At 59.2% G+C, this 15258-nt stretch overlaps 4 protein-coding genes across 4 annotated transcripts; 2 read left to right on the forward strand and 2 right to left on the reverse strand.

Moving 5' to 3' along the window:
• Window positions 1–627: 627 nt before the first annotated feature.
• On the reverse strand, window positions 628–3141 carry SPBR_00222 (vps9 domain protein; the record flags this gene model as incomplete). Its single annotated transcript, XM_040758541.1, has 3 exons — window positions 628–804; window positions 859–2713; window positions 2777–3141. The coding sequence occupies 3 exons, from the start codon at window positions 3139–3141 to the stop codon at window positions 628–630; spliced, it is 2397 nt and encodes a 798-aa protein (XP_040618223.1).
• A 1883-nt stretch (window positions 3142–5024) lies between these two features.
• Window positions 5025–7123, forward strand: SPBR_00324 (lipase atg15; the record flags this gene model as incomplete). Its single annotated transcript, XM_040758643.1, has 2 exons — window positions 5025–5246; window positions 5393–7123. The coding sequence occupies 2 exons, from the start codon at window positions 5025–5027 to the stop codon at window positions 7121–7123; spliced, it is 1953 nt and encodes a 650-aa protein (XP_040618224.1).
• Window positions 7124–7878: 755 nt separating this feature from the next.
• On the forward strand, window positions 7879–11414 carry SPBR_00095 (uncharacterized protein; the record flags this gene model as incomplete). The annotated part of the gene is made up of 2 exons (XM_040758415.1): window positions 7879–8448; window positions 8472–11414. The coding sequence occupies 2 exons, from the start codon at window positions 7879–7881 to the stop codon at window positions 11412–11414; spliced, it is 3513 nt and encodes a 1170-aa protein (XP_040618225.1).
• A 640-nt stretch (window positions 11415–12054) lies between these two features.
• Window positions 12055–14092, reverse strand: SPBR_00339 (glucanase b; the record flags this gene model as incomplete). The annotated part of the gene is made up of 2 exons (XM_040758658.1): window positions 12055–12670; window positions 12723–14092. The coding sequence occupies 2 exons, from the start codon at window positions 14090–14092 to the stop codon at window positions 12055–12057; spliced, it is 1986 nt and encodes a 661-aa protein (XP_040618226.1).
• Between the last annotated feature and the right edge of the window lie 1166 nt (window positions 14093–15258).

The raw sequence follows: 15258 nt of genomic DNA on the forward strand, positions 1-15258 counted from the left end.
AAATTTTCTGAAGTTCTCGCTCATTATTGTTGATCATTGACTAGATTGTCTTAACTTTGTGTTGCATGTGCGGTTCTGCTCCGGCGTTTTTTTGTTCTTTTTTTAAACATCGATTTTGTAAGGCCTGACTTTTGACAACCGTTTTGCTTACAAACTTTTCTTGCCTTTTGCTGTTTTTGGTCACGGTACATACTCTCTTGTTTATTGCATTCTCTCTCTTCTTTATTCCATATAATTTGCATTGTTTTCGATATACCTTTGGTGCCTCCGTGAGTTGACGAGACTCCTCGTTTCGAATTGTTCCCAACGTAGTACGGCTGCATTGTACCTGCAATTTGAGGAGTGGCGTTCTAAAGTGGCAGATGTTTACATTATACCTAAAATAGACTAGAGCTACGTATTGGCCAATAGAGTAGGATTATGGCCTATTAGACAGAACCGCCCACAAGAGCAGGCACTGGAAGAAAAGCGTATGAATTGGGTTGTTACCAAAACCCTCCGTATGTCTAAACTAGGTGCAGTGTACAATGACGAAAACACCAACAAGGCTGCCGACGATCAAATGAGTGCCCAATGTAAACGCATGCGAATGACACTGATCTCTTCCGCTCACGTCTCCTCTCCCCGTCACTTCTCAAAGGCCCCCAGGTCTTTGAGTGCCGTTGCCAGTCGCCGGTAGTCGCGCAGCAGCTCCATTACTTCGCTGATCCGCAGGTCGGCCGGGTTGTGCAGCTCCATGAACCGCTTGACCGGGGGTGCGATCTGTGGTTTCGGCGGCAGCGCAGCAGCAATGTCAGGGAAGGCCTGGAAGGGTTAGCGGTCGTTCTTCTTTTCCTTCATAAAAGGAATGGTCCTTACTGTAGCCAGATCGCCGCCGTCGGACTTTTCACCCGCTGCGACCGCCAACGGCGTAGACGACGTCGACGCTGTGCGCCCAAATCCGCGGAAGTTGCCGATGCTCGACAGCCGTGACATGGGATTGAACGAATTGCCCAGGCTGCGGACCGAGTCGAGCAAGGCTGGATTCGTGGCAGCCACCGTGGAAGGCGCATCGTCATCCGCCAGGGCCTTGCGTGAGCTGCGCGAGCTGTCGGCACTCGGGTCACGCGACGTCGCCTTCCGACCGGCCAGAACGGTCAACATCTTGTCGTCTTTGCCGTCTTTGCCGTCCTTGTCTGTGTTGGCTATAGTGGACATGTTGAGGCTTGAGATTCGTCGATAGACCTTTCGCGGGGGCGGCGGCGTCGTCTGTGGCGTCTTGCCCTGCTGTTGTTGCTGCTTATCATCGCCGTCGATAGAGGCCTCGTCCTCGCTTACAGGAGGGGGTGTCGTCACCAGCTTGCGTGCGTCGTCGAGCGTCTTGGGCAGCACAACGTCGGCCGTGGCAGCACCGTCGGCGGTTGGCCCGGACACCTGCTGCTGTTGTGGCTGGCCAAGCCGACCAAACAGAAGGCGGTAGCTACCCTCAAGGCTGTTGCCGATTGTCTTGAGACCCTGGTCGGCCGCGTTGAAGGTGTTCATGACCGCGTCGCTCGCCGTGCTCAGAGCATGGGCGGGCGTGTTTACTAAGTCACTCAGCCGCCGGTTCCGCAGTTGCACGGCCGCAATAAGGCCTGCCGAGGGCGACGGTGTCGACTTCATGTTCATGCCCGTCGCCGTCGCTTCGGGGGTGCTGATTTCGGGCGCGCTTGGCGTCGCTGCCGTCGGCACCGGTACCGTCAGGCCTTGCTGAGCAAAGTACGCGGGCGGGAATGTCTCGGTTTTGGGCGTCTCCGCACCCGGGGCCTTGACGGGCCCAGACTGCGCCTCGTCCGCGCGAAGTGTGGATAGGTCCACCGTTTCGAGGAAGCTGATGGACGCCTCGAGGTTGGTCAGGCAGTACGCGGCCTCACCCTCCATCTTCTGCTCCCACCGGAACCGCTGAATAAAGTTGAGGTCGCTGACGACGTTGAGCTGCTCCGGCGGCAGCGTAATCAGCGTATAGATCAGCATGGGCATGATCTCGTCGGCCGACGAAGACGGGTGGAAGTGCGCCAGCGTGTCCACGATGCTCTTGTGCGCCGCCTTGAGGCGGTTCAGCTTGCCGAGCGGGTAGAGCGTCTGGCCCATCTGGACGAGCTGTTGCCGCGCAGGCTCCAGCCACTCCCGGACCTCCTTGAGTCTTGTGGCCACTGCCTCGGGCGAGGCAGGGGTCGCAACGCCCAGGTCGACGCCGAGGTCAGCCGGGCTGATCCCGACAAGGTCGAGCGCGGCCGTTTTGGAGCGCAGCTTCTCGTCCTGGGCCTCGTCCTGGGTGGTTCTGTGCCGGTAGATGCGGTCGTAGATACCCTCGCAGAGCCTCCGCTCCGCAGCCTCTTCCATCAGTCCCCGCTTCTGCTCCAGCACACGTCGCGCACGCTTGCGTTCGGCAATTTCTTCAGACGACAGCATCCGCTGCTCGGACTCGTTTTTGGGTGGCGGCGGCGGTGGTGTACTGGACTTGTCCTTGCTGCCAATGGACGCCGCCTTGGCCCGCAGGATGCTGGCAGCGGAGGAGCGGGCGGAGATGGGTGGTGGTGGTGGTGAGCGCTCGCGGTTCTGACGCATAGCCAGGGCGGCAATGTGTGTTGCGATGTGGGTAGAGGCGGTGGCGTAAAAGTCCTGGAACTTCTGGGAGAGACTGTCGATGTTCGGCGGCGTCGGGTGCACTTTGGCCTGCAGGGACTCGATGAAGCTGGAGGAGCGTCAGTAGCTTGTCACGAAATATTTTTGGTAAACGGAGAGCGTAGACACATACCTGTCGGCTAGACCGATCAGCTCAATGGGCAACTCATCCATGTCGACGGAAGCCCGTGGTGGTTCTGGTGAATTGTCATCGGACCCTGCTGCGTCGCCAAACGTGTCGAACTTGTCCTTGCCATTGCCCGATTGTGTTTCTTTGTCTGTCGTTGGTTCGCTCGGCGAGGGGCCGTCGAGGGCACTCGACGGTTGTCTGGAGCTCGATGCGGACGCGGACTTCTTTGCATCTGTCTTGGAAGCCGCCCGGTTGGACCGAAGGGGACTCGGACGATTGCTTGCTGTCCTGCCGGCAGCTTTGCCGGCCGTGGCGGCATCTTTTGAGCTAGCCGGCGCCATGAACGTCTCGGTCAAGCTTGAAAACATGGTTAATGGAGTCATTCTCATTGCGGAGGGCCTTTTCGTCAGGTGGATAGGAAATAAGAAAAAACGATCAAAAGCCCAGATGAACTAGACTCATGTAAAACAACGATGGAACCGCCGTGGGATGGCACAGCAAATAAGGCAACAGGAAACATTGTTACGAGTGACAGGCCTTGGAAACAAAAAGGCGGAGGCGGAAGCCTTCAGACAATGCTGCCAATACGCACCAGATGGCGGACGCATGAAGTCCGTAAGTGATCTTGAAACCCGCAGTAGTCAAGGGGGTTGGAAGTGGAGCTGAAAACAGACTGCACGCAGCGATGGCAGCTGTTGGCGCTGAGCCGCTGTGGCGGGTAATATGGCGGGGAAAGGCGTGGTAGAGGAGCGCACAAAACAACCGCGGGCCAGGTCAACAGACACGGGCTGCGTAGAGGTGTAGAAGTGTATGTTGTTTGCGAGGTAATATAAACGGAGGGGTGAAGGTGGTGTGCGTGTGTGCGAGGAGAGCAAAGCTGGCGTGGACAGAGGCTGGTGCGGAGGAGGCGAAGGAGACGTAAAACACGCGTTGAGCAGGATATCAGAGCGGGTGAGGGATATAGGAAAGGCTTCGTGACGCTGGAGGAAGCAGAAGCACTGATGTAGTTTGAGGCACCGAAGATGCCGATGTGGCCGTCGAGGAGGATGGGCAGGATGTAGAGGCAGCGAGCAACCAGTCGTCCGACGGCGTCGAGAGGAGAGACACCGCAAGGATGCCGGACGGCTGGGTTACGCCGAATGTTGGCGGCGGCAGAGGAGGCGTGGTCGTCCGAAAGTAAGATATTACGAGGTGAGCGTCATCGTTGGAGACGAAAGGTCGTTTGCTCTGCATGTTGTGGAGACTCAAACGAAAGGCACGCTGAGAATAATAGGCAGGCGCAATTGAGCTTAGCTTGGTCGTGCTTGCCCGCTGTGACACTGGAGTACGCTGAGCTGCCAGGCGCGATTGGGCTCTGCCTGGGCTAGACAGGCAGCTGCGAATGATTAGAGTGCTGATTGCACCTGCCCTGTAAATGGTCTTTGTCGTTTGCGAATCGCCCGACTCGCAGCTACTAAATTGGGCAACACCCCCCGGCCATTGTGTCGGTGATCTGTGTAGTCAGCGCACTAGAGCTCAACTGCACCAACAGCGCCCCGGAAGAGAATGTTGAACGTATCGACCCTGGGGTTGAAGTTCAATACGAACAAACAGTACGAAAGAGACGTTTCATAGTTTTGAACATTATAAATTTTGACTTGGGCTTGTAAATACAAGGGTTGAATGAGAAACTGATGATGCTCACGTGCATGGGCCGGTTTGAAGTACCAATGCGGCAATTTAGTATGCAGTGATACCTTCTTCACTCTGCCACCCGTTTAGGTTCCTGCCTGGGAAACGAGGCAACGGAGCATTCTCCACCAAAACAGACCCACCACCAATCGCGCCTTCCGGCCCAGCCCAGATGCCGATGCAGCCTGCCTAATCCGCCCTGTGCCTTGCTCCTTATCAGTCAATTCGTCATAGCCCAACAAACGACGCTCACATGACACTCACTGAGGCGACCAGCAGTACGTCGCAGTCAACAGATCTTCCGCGGTCCGTCACATCTCGCCGTTCTCCCAACACGCCACGACCCCGACTGCGGCCTCGTGTTTCTGGCCTGTGTTTGCATTCTATTCCTGGCCTTTCGTCCTTTCCTTTGTTTACCTCGACGGCGCGGCGATCACGACCGTCCGACTGCATCTCTCATCACGACATCGCCCTCGCCATCTTTATCTTTATCTTCATCTCTTTGTCTTTATTATCATCACCATTTCCCCTTCTCCTGCTATTCCTCTCGTCTCCCACATCTCGCGCTCTCGCTCTCACAATGTCCCAGCAATACCCATCCCGCGGCAAGTCAAAACCGCGGTGTACCTCGGCCGGCCGCGTCACGGCCCAGATGTTGCTGTCCTTTCTCGCCTTCTCCACGACCTCATTATCTGCCTCTGCCGGCGGCAGCGCCTCCGAGCAGCTCGTTCTGCCTTTACCGCCGGCCGGCCATACACCTGTGCTCGCTCCTGAGCCTCCAGCGCCGGCTGATCACGTATTTGTATGTTGCCGACCCGTCGCTCTCCATCCCCCCCCCATGCTCTGCGTATCGCTGACCAGCCGTCTTTCGTTCAGACCCTCAGACACATTTATCACCACGGCACACATCGATATCCACGCCTCCACCGAAAGCTCGACATTCTCCAGCGTGATGCCGACGTCTGGCTGGCCGCCGAGGACGGCTATGCACGCCATCGGCTGCCGACTCTGCATGCAAAAAGTCAGGCCGCGCCGCTGCAGCGGCTCGTCGACCGGCACCCGAGCGTCGTCGATCCCATGGTGGCACTCGCCCGCGAGCAGGGCTACGTGACGGTGCTTTCCCCGGACGCGTGGACGGTGGACAGCGTGCCGATGCCCAACGTCACAGACAAGACGACGGTGCTCAACATGGCGTACATGGCCTCGAACGCATACGTCGAGACGCCCGGGCAGCCGGACTGGGACGACGTCGGGCAGCACTTCAACCGGTCGTCTGACTTTGGGTGGGAGGGCGATGGGCTGCGCGGCCACGTGTTTGCGGACGCGACCAACTCGACGATTGTGATTGGCCTCAAGGGCACGTCGCTGGCCGTGTTCGACGGCGAGGGGACGACGACCAACGACAAGGAGAACGACAATCTGTTCTTCAGCTGCTGCTGCGCGCAGCAGGGCCAGTGGACGTACCGGCAGGTCTGCAACTGTGCGACAGGCACCTACGCCTGCAACAACACGTGTGTCCGCAAGGCACTGCAGGAAGAGAACCGCTACTACATGGCGGCGCGCGAGCTCTACGCCAACGTCTCGGCCGAGTACCCGGACGCCAACATTTGGCTGACGGGGCACTCGCTCGGCGGCGCTGTGACGTCGTTTCTCGGCTTGACATACGGCCTGCCCGTCGTCACGTTCCAGGCAGTGCCCGAGGCGCTGGCGGCCGGCCGCTTGGGCCTGCCGGTGCCTCCGGGCGCCGACCCCGACTTCCCGCAGACGCGCGAGCATATAGGGGCGTTCCACTTTGGGCACACGGCGGACCCGATCTACATTGGCACATGCAACGGCGCGACCGCCTCGTGCTCGTACGCCGGGTACGCGCTGGAGTCGGCGTGCCACGCGGGCTATGAGTGCGTGTACGACGTGGTGGCCGACAAGGGGTGGCGCGTGGGCGTTGGCACGCACAAGATCCGCACTGTCATCCACGATATCCTCCTGCCGTATGACACGGTGCCTGAGTGCAAGTCGACGCCTGAGTGCCGCGACTGTGCCAACTGGAAGATGTACGAGAGCAACGGCACGGAGAGCACGACGACGTCGACGAGCGCCACGTCGACCAAGACCAAGACCCGCACGCAGACGTGCAAGACGCCGGGCTGGTGGGGCTGTCTGGACGAGACGACGACGACGACGACGACGACGACGACGACAGGGATCACCACGACGCGGGACGTGCCGACGACATCAACGACCACGACGTCGGAGACACAGACCACAACCACGTGCGCAACGCCGGGGCGGTTCTGGGGTTGTCTCGACGAGACCGAGTCGGGATCGACGTCGACGTCGACGTCGACGTCGATGTCTACGTCCATTTCGAGCAAGACGTCGCCCGTCTCCGCTGATCCATCCACGACAAAAACATCGCCACGGAAGAGGCCGTCACCGACCGAGACATCCAGTACCTGCTCGACCCCTGGTCGTTTCTGGGGGTGCTGGGACGAAGCGCCCGCCACGACGTCGGCCAGCACGCAGACGAGCACCATCACGCCACCGCCGACGGGACCGACAGCGCCAGTGGCCCCAGTCGTGCCGCCCGTCACCACCACGCCGCCCACCTCTAAACAGCGCTGCCTGCAAAGGAGCTGGCTCGGCTTCTGCAGAGCGTGGGACGTAACGGACGAGCTGTGAGGTTGTCTTTGGTGTTTTTGTTTTGCTGTTGTTTACATCTCATTTTACTAGATCATTATTGTTCCCTTTGTCGGCGTTCCTTTCTCTGTTTCTGCCAGTCTTTGCGTCTCAGCTTTTCTTTATTCATATCAAACAGCATTCGGGACAATGCCGGCGCAGCAGAAGCAAGCAATGCACCATGACCAAACACTCTGCAAATATATCACTCCATACATAAGAATAGATTTTCTTCCAAGGCATCTGGCGGATGGTTTTCGTTCTATTGCTTGGTGTATTTTTTTTTTGTCTCCTCAGGCACGTTTGTCTACTGTGTTTCTTGTACATTGCGTTTGACCACATTAGTAGGTTGTATATAGTCACGCCATACGGTAGACGACCAGGATCCTTGAATGTATATTCATAGAAAGACTCGCCTGTAATTTCTGTAATGCGTGATTAGTTCAAAGAACGGCAGCACGATGAGACCGCAAAGTGTAGTGCGCTAGCGACGTATTGGCGGCGAGTTTGTGAGTTTTATGGCGACGCGTTACCCGGCTGCCGCTAAAAGTCTCCCTGAACGCCGATAAGATAAGACACGGTCTAGGCTCGTGCCCCAAAATTTCAGTGGGCAAAGACGCGACACAGCGCTGTAGGATGGCTTATCTGACTACCGTAAGGCCTTAAGCCCCAACTTTGTCGGCATTCAACACCAAGAAAAGAAAGCTTCTCTTTTACACCACCCACAATTGGTCCCCATCACAACCAACATCACGACGATGGCGACCGAAGACGACGGCGTGGCTGCGACCGCCACAGCGGCTACGACAACGGACAAGGTTGTTGATACAGACACCACAAACCACCCACCAGCCTCGCCGTCCGAACTCTCCAGCGCTTCCGACTCGGACGACGACCATTCCAACAACGCCTCCTCCTCGCCGCCCAAGAAGATTGAATGGCTGGCCACGGGACGCGCCAAGCGCGCGACGGCGGGCAACCGCATGAAGAGCCTGATTGCGAGTGTAGCCGCGGCGGCCGGCGGTGATCTGTCGGGGTCGGGGACCGGCGCCGGCCGGGGCACCACAGAGGACGCCGACGATTTGGAGCTGCTGTTTGCCGACGACGGCGAGGACGCCGGGTGGTCACTGGATGAGGACGGAGAAGATGGCAGCGACGACGGTGACGACGACGACGACGACGATGACGCTGGGGACGGTGACAAGATCGCGGCAAAGACAAAAGGCCGCAGACGACGGCGCGACAACGACGATGCCGAGAACGACGACGAAAACATGGACACGAGCGACGACGAGGACGACGACGAGGACGGCCAAGGGGGCGGGAGGGTGCCGATGACCTGGCGGGGGAGCGCGAGCTGGAACGCAAAGAGCGCGAGAAGCGCAATGCGGCGCGCAAACGCAAAGCCCAGGCGGCCATCCCGGCCCGCTTCCGCAAAAAAGTGCGCATCGACCAGCCGGAGAAGGCTGCGGCCGGCGCGGCCGGTGCAGCCGCGGGCCGTGGTGGCCGCGGTGGCCGCAGAAGGGCACCCGGCTCCGTGTCGGCGTCGGGCGGCTCAACACCCACGCCGTCCGCTACACCGACCCCCGGATTCCCGTCATCCCAGCCGCCGCCGCCACGCAAAAAGAAGAAGAGCGAGCGCGCCAGTTGGCTGCCCACGGCTGCCGACATGCCCGTGCGCGCGTCGTCCCGCACCACCACCCGCACCAGCAAAGAACAGCTCTACCAGCAAATGGCGGAGCGCGAGCGCCGCCGCGAGCGGCAGCTGGCCATTATGGCGAAAAAAGCCGCCCGCGACGAGGCCAGCAAGAAACCGCCCCTCACACAGGCCGAGCGCCTGGCGGAGGCCGCCATTGTCGAAGAGGCCAACGCCCGCAGCCTCAACACGTGGGAGGAGGCCGAGAAGCAGCGCGAGGCCGAGCGCGCCGCCAAGCTGGCGGCCATGTACAACCGGACGCTCGAGGGGCCCGTCGTGACGTTTTGGAGCGGCATCGTCGAGCTGACGGGCGAGGGCCTGCTGCAGTCGCACGTCGGGCGCATGGTGGCCATGGAGGAGAAGGCGCCGCGCAAGAAGCGGCTGACGGCGGCCGAAAAGGCGGCCGCCGCGGCAGAGAAAGCGGCCGCCGAAAAGAAGGAGAAGGAGGCCAAGGCGGGTGGGCCACCAAACGAGCCAAAAGAGGGTGAACCCCCAAACACAGGTGAGGTGAAAATGGAAGACGGTGGGCCAGCAAAGGAGATCACAGCAGACACCAAGGCGCCAGAGAAACAGCCGCCAGAGGGAACAGACGGTGCACCACCAACACCGGCGTCAGCCCCAGCGGGAGATGCACAAGCTGCTCAAACACAGTCCAATGCTGTCGCCATACCCAGTGCAGCCCCGGCTGACGGCACTGCGGCATCCAGCACCGAAGCAACGACAGCACCACCACCAACCTACTCCGAGGCTGTTTTCCAGCCCATTGGTCTTCCTCCAGCGCCGAGCTCATCCGCCACTGGCGCTACGGCGCAACCCGGTACTGCAGACAAGAGTGACCCGGATGTGGCGATGACGGATGCTCCAGTCACAGATGTGCCGACGGCGGACACACCAGCTGCGACCGAAAACACCAACGTCAGCATGAACGATGCACCGCCAGCATCCGCGGAGGTGACATCCACAGAGGCAGCACCCACGCCGCCGGCTCCTGTCCCACCTCCGACTGTCCCTACATTAACCGGGGGACAGCAAGAAGCACCTACGCCAACAGTCGTGCCGTGCAATTTGCCTGCTGCCCAACCCCCACGCCCTTCCGATCCCAGTGCAGACGACAAGTCTGTGCTCACGACCGCTCCTGACGAAATTCCTGCTACTGGAGACACGATAGCAGCTCCGGCTGGAACGAGCGCACCAACAGCTGAGCCAAAGGCCACGTCACAAGAGACACAAATGACCCCAACAACCATAGAAACTCCGGTGGCCAAGATGTTGTCAGCACCAGCACCAGCACCCGCTGCCGTGGCCTCCGAGTTGGCGCCAAAAGCACCCGAGACTACCAAACAAGCCGTGGTTCAGGATTCGCTGACGGAGGCACCAAAGACGGCACCAGCACAGCCTGTTGTTGAGACTGTGCCATCGGACAGCAATGTGCCGCCCACTGCCTTACGAGCGCCAACGCCTGTCGAAAACGCGATGCCGCCGCCGCCGCTGCCCAAGTCTGTCACAGGTGCAGTCCCTGCCCAAGACGATGCGCCAGCAACAGCGACAATTGCGCCGGCCGAACCGTCAAAACCAGGCGAGGCAGTTCCGCCACCGGTCGGCGGTGCGTCTGGGCCCGCTGATGCTGCTCCAGCCGCTGCTGCTCCAGCCGATGCCGCCCCCGCCGATGCCCGTATTACGCGCAGCTGCATCGTCCTCCAAAACTTTGACGAGGACGCCATCGAGGACAAACAGGTCCAGATGCAGATTCTGTTTGGCCGCCGCATGGCCAAGATTGCCAAGCCTGCGCACGCGCCCATCTGCAGCATCACCGGCCACCGGGCGCGCTACCGCGACGTCGAAACCGGCCTGCCGTTCTACAACGCCTTCGCCTACAAGCAGATCCGCAAGCTTGTCAAGGGCGAGCTGCGGTGGAGCCAGCTTGTGGGCGCCTGGGTCGGACCGGGCGGTACCACGGCGACTGCTGCGCCGATTCCGGCCGCTGCGGGCGTGCCAGACGGCTTTGTGGACCCGACACAGCTGAAGAAGAGGGAGCCCAAGCCGGCGGAGAGGGCCGATGGCGAGAAGAAAGATGAGAAGGACGGCGAACGAAAAGACGGACAAAAGACAGAGAGCGGCCAGACAAATGGAGACGGCACCCAGCAGATCCAGGCCAATGGCAAGACAGAGGACAGCAAGCCGGCCGAGACACCTGCTGCCTCTACTGCCTCTACTGCTCCTGAAAGCCTCAAAGCCGATCAGGCGGGCACAGCCACTGTCCCTGCACCAGCCACATTTGCGCCGATGGCTCCTGCCGTCCAAGTTGCTCCCGCTGCTCAGCCGGTACAGATCCCACCTGCCGCGGCAGCTCATGTGACTCCTACGGCACCTGCCGCTCCTACGGCTCCTGCCGCTCCTACGGCTCCTGCCGCTCCTACGGCTCCTGCCGCTCCTGCGACTACGTCGTCCTCCACAGAAGCCTCCATGCAGAAAGATGTCGCTGCTCCCGCCCGAGAGACTGCACCTGATCCACCGCCCACTGGTGCCGCGACAGCAGCCCCAGTTGCCCCCATTCCTCCACCTACGGACAGCGAAACCACAGCGGCTGCGAATAGTTGATTAATGGGACTCGTCATCTGGTCACGGTGGTTTTGTACGATGATGATGTATTTGTATGATATGGAAAAGGTCAAATAAAATACCAAAACAACCAAAAGAGCCATACATAGCCATTGCGAAATGAATCGACTCTCTTTGGCTATGTCCATTATGTCCATATTTGTTTACTGGTGGAATCATCCAGTAATGCCTATAATGTGTTGAATTCAATGAGCCAATGTGCTCGAATCTATCTAATAGCGAAAGCTAAACAAGTATCTAAGGAAATAGGGGGCTATGCCCGTTATGGTCCTCCACGACTTCTAAACTCCAATGTAAACAAAAGAAAAAGAAATGAAAAAGGTATAAAAATGTAATCGTAAAACTAACTACAGCAAAGACAAAAACGCTTGCGTAAAAAGGGGGCAGATCCACAAGGGCCAGCGCGGTGCTGAAATGCCAAAGAAGGGAAAGAAACAGTGGTAAGTAGTATAAATATGTGCAGAATAAGTGAAAAGGTTCTAGGTGTTGGGAGAGGACTGCGGGATGAGGCTAGTAGTGAAGTGACGAGGGGAGATCAGGGTGTGTTATGTGTCGTGGGGCATTGTGAAGTGTGTTTCGGGGGAGATTGAGTGTGCGTATTGTCACGGACATGTATACTCTAGGAGAGGGGAGCAGCACGGCTGCCGGTCAGCTCCTCCGCCCAGCCGGTCATCGTGGCCACAGCCGAGGCCACCATGGGCGAGGCACCGGCACTGCCGCCCGCGGTGGCAGCGTAGGTAATGAGCACCACGGCAGCCGTCAGCACGGCACGAACCACCAGCGGACGGATCAGCATGGCTGCCACGGCCGAAGCGGCAGCGGACTTGACGACCGACGAGACGAACGAGGACATGCTGGCCGAGACTGCCGTCACCGCCGGCGATGATGCGACACGGCTGCAGAACGCGCCGACAGGCTGGGCGATGCGGCGAGGCACGAGCGCCCAGACGGAACGGCCCATGCCACAGATGGCTGCCCACAGGTAGACGAGCGCCTGGTGCAGGAGCAGGGCGAAGCGCTTGGACAGGTCAGGTGCGGCAGTGGCTGCCGGGGTGGGAGGCAGGCCATTCTTGGTCGATGTCAGCAGCTGCTGCTGCAGGCCCTTCTCCTGATCCACCGCAGCCTCGGCGGCGTGATCCCGGGCCTGAAGGAGCATCTTCTCGTCGACGTTGACGTCCGGCGCGGCCAAGTTGAGGAACGGCGCCATGGTGGCCTGCTGCTGCAAGGCCATCTCGCTGGGCGGCGGCGAAGGCACGGCGAGCGGCGGAAGTGCTGGCGGCCGCCGACGAGCTGGCGACCACGACGGGCCATGTCGCGCAGGCGGATGGGTTGGAGCGCGTGGCGTTGGAGGCCACAGCCGGGCCGCCCGCGCCGCCGCCGCCAATATAGATGGTCAAAACATCAGGGGCACCGCTCGACACGGCACCAGACTGGTCGACACCACCATTGGGCGCCACATCGTCGTAGGGGAAGGCGTAGCCGCGGCCGTCAAGGTTGGTGGCATGGACAATGCGCGAGTAGTGGTTGGTGACGGGGTTCTGGTAGTAGCTCGAGGGCGGTCCACTGGGCTGCCTGGCGCTAGTCAGCATCGTGCTGCGGTTAAAGGCAGCAGACAGGCGTGCCGTAAGGTTGCCCATCTCAGCCGTGTTGATGGCGTACGGGGCAAAGGCACCCGTGCTGCACGAGAAGATGTCGGCTGTGCTCGGCTTGGGGAATGTGCCCACGCCAGGAAACGTCAGGCCGCCAGAGCTGTCGACCTGGCCGGTGACGGTGCCCCAGTGGGCCTGCGTATCGACAGTGATCGGGGTCGACTTGTAGTGGGACCAGACCTGGTCGACGTAGGCGTCGAAGTAGTTGCGGAACAGCTTGTTGTTGAGGACCAGGCCGTTGTTGGGCGACAGCGCGCGGAGGAACTTGGTGCCCGCCGAGGGCGAGCTGACCTGGACAACCAGCTGGTCCCAGCCAGCACAGTCGACCTTTTGCTGTGCCTGCAGCGCCTCGCACACCAAGTCAAGACCGTTGGAGGGCATGCCCGCAACCGTCTGGACAGGCGTGCCGTCGGTGGACGTCAGCCGCATGGCGACGGGGATGCTGACAAAGTCCACGTAGGAGATGTTGGCGAAGAGCTGGAACGAGTTGAACGTGAACTCGCTAAAGGCCCACCGCAGGCTGTAGTTGGGGTCGGTCGGGTTGGAGACGGAGGGCTCGACCAGAGCGGGGCCCCTGGCGCCACGGTTCAGGCGGAATGTGAGCTCGGCATCCTGGCAGTACCAGATGCGGGCACCAGCCACCTGCGGGATGGTGACCGTCCGGACGCTGCCGGGGCCGCCAACCTGAATGGACACATTGGCCGCCAGAGGCGACAGGTCGGTCGAGGGGTTTTCCGGGTAGTAGGGGCTGACACCGTCGCTCCGAAGGAGCCAGACAGCGTTGTTCTTGTTGATGTCGAGGCCGGTGATGTAAGCGTACAGCTTGTTTGACGTGGTGTTGTTCTGCAGAGCAATCTTCATGGTCGGCGGCGTGCCAGAAGCCGACACGGGTGTAATCGACGGTGCAAAGGGCCCGTTGGTGCTGGTGGACGTCGAAGTAGGATCCGTCGGCGTCGGCAGGACGCCCGACTCGTTCTGATTGCGAATGGAATCGTCAACAGTCGTCATGGTTGCGGTTGGGGTCGGCCCGATGTAAAAACGAATGTGCGGGTTTGGTGTCGTCAGTTAGGTGGATGCTTTCAGGTCTCTCGAGCTACCAATGTCGTCTAAAGAGGCGGCAACACTGAAAGATGGTGGTTTGAGAGTGAAAGAGCGAGTGATGAAGAGATAGAGAGAACAAAGCAAGAAAGAATCAAGCTGCTTGAAGGAAGACAGCTCAAGGTCTATTTATCTTCGAAAAGTTCGCCTCGGGCAACAGAAACAACTGCAAAAGTACGTCGATTTGAAGCAATACGGGATTTTTGCCTCCTTCGCCTTTCCTCTCAATGCTACCAGCCACAGATAAATCTGAATTGAGGCTTGCGCGTCTTTTACCAGCTGCTTGGCAGAGAGTGACTGATCAGTCGAGGCGGACTGTCGTGTGTCCTTCCCGCTGTCTGGTATGCTGCTTGGCTGCTGGTGTCGTCAACTGTCGCTTGACAAGAGGTTGGTCGGCGCGATAGGGCGATTTTCACAATGTCAAAAGGCCCTTGGTGTGGTCTATGCGGGGAGAATGTCTCGGGTGTCAGCTAATTGGAGGGCTGATGTGCGAGATCGTTCGTAGTATCGACAGAATGTGTGCCTTTGGCGGTGGTGCGGGAAGCTGGAATGAAATATGGCTGGAATGTGACTGGGACAAAATTCCAGGCACTGCTTCACAACGGGCGATATGAGAGGTGGATGGGGTCACAATGGCCCTTCAATAAATCGTCTGGAATGCTTCTAGTGCCGCTAATTAAAAAAGATGGCGATCAAGTGGCCCAGCAAAAATCAGATAACGGGCATAAAAACGTGCGTGTGGCAGGAAAAAGAGAGCCTTGCGTGGTCTGAGTTTCCACAACTGCACGAGCTGAGGTGTTGTCTCGGGAATGCAGATATCGAGTGGGCCGGGAAAATCTCGGAGCCGACGATAAGATAAAAATAGGGCAAAACAGGAAAGAAAGAGAGCAGCTTGGACATATGATGACAAAACAGGTAAACGGGAGGTTCACGACGGGTATCTTGCAGAGACAACGACGATCAGGGTCGTAGCGATACGCAAGCGTTCGTCGACGAGGCTGAAGCGATTCTGGGTTCGTCACCGGGTGACGACCGATGTAAAGAGGATATAAAAAGGTAATGTTTAGAAAATGAGT

Source organism: Sporothrix brasiliensis (genome assembly GCF_000820605.1).
Source record: "Sporothrix brasiliensis 5110 chromosome Unknown Cont19, whole genome shotgun sequence".
Taxonomy (NCBI): domain Eukaryota; kingdom Fungi; phylum Ascomycota; class Sordariomycetes; order Ophiostomatales; family Ophiostomataceae; genus Sporothrix; species Sporothrix brasiliensis.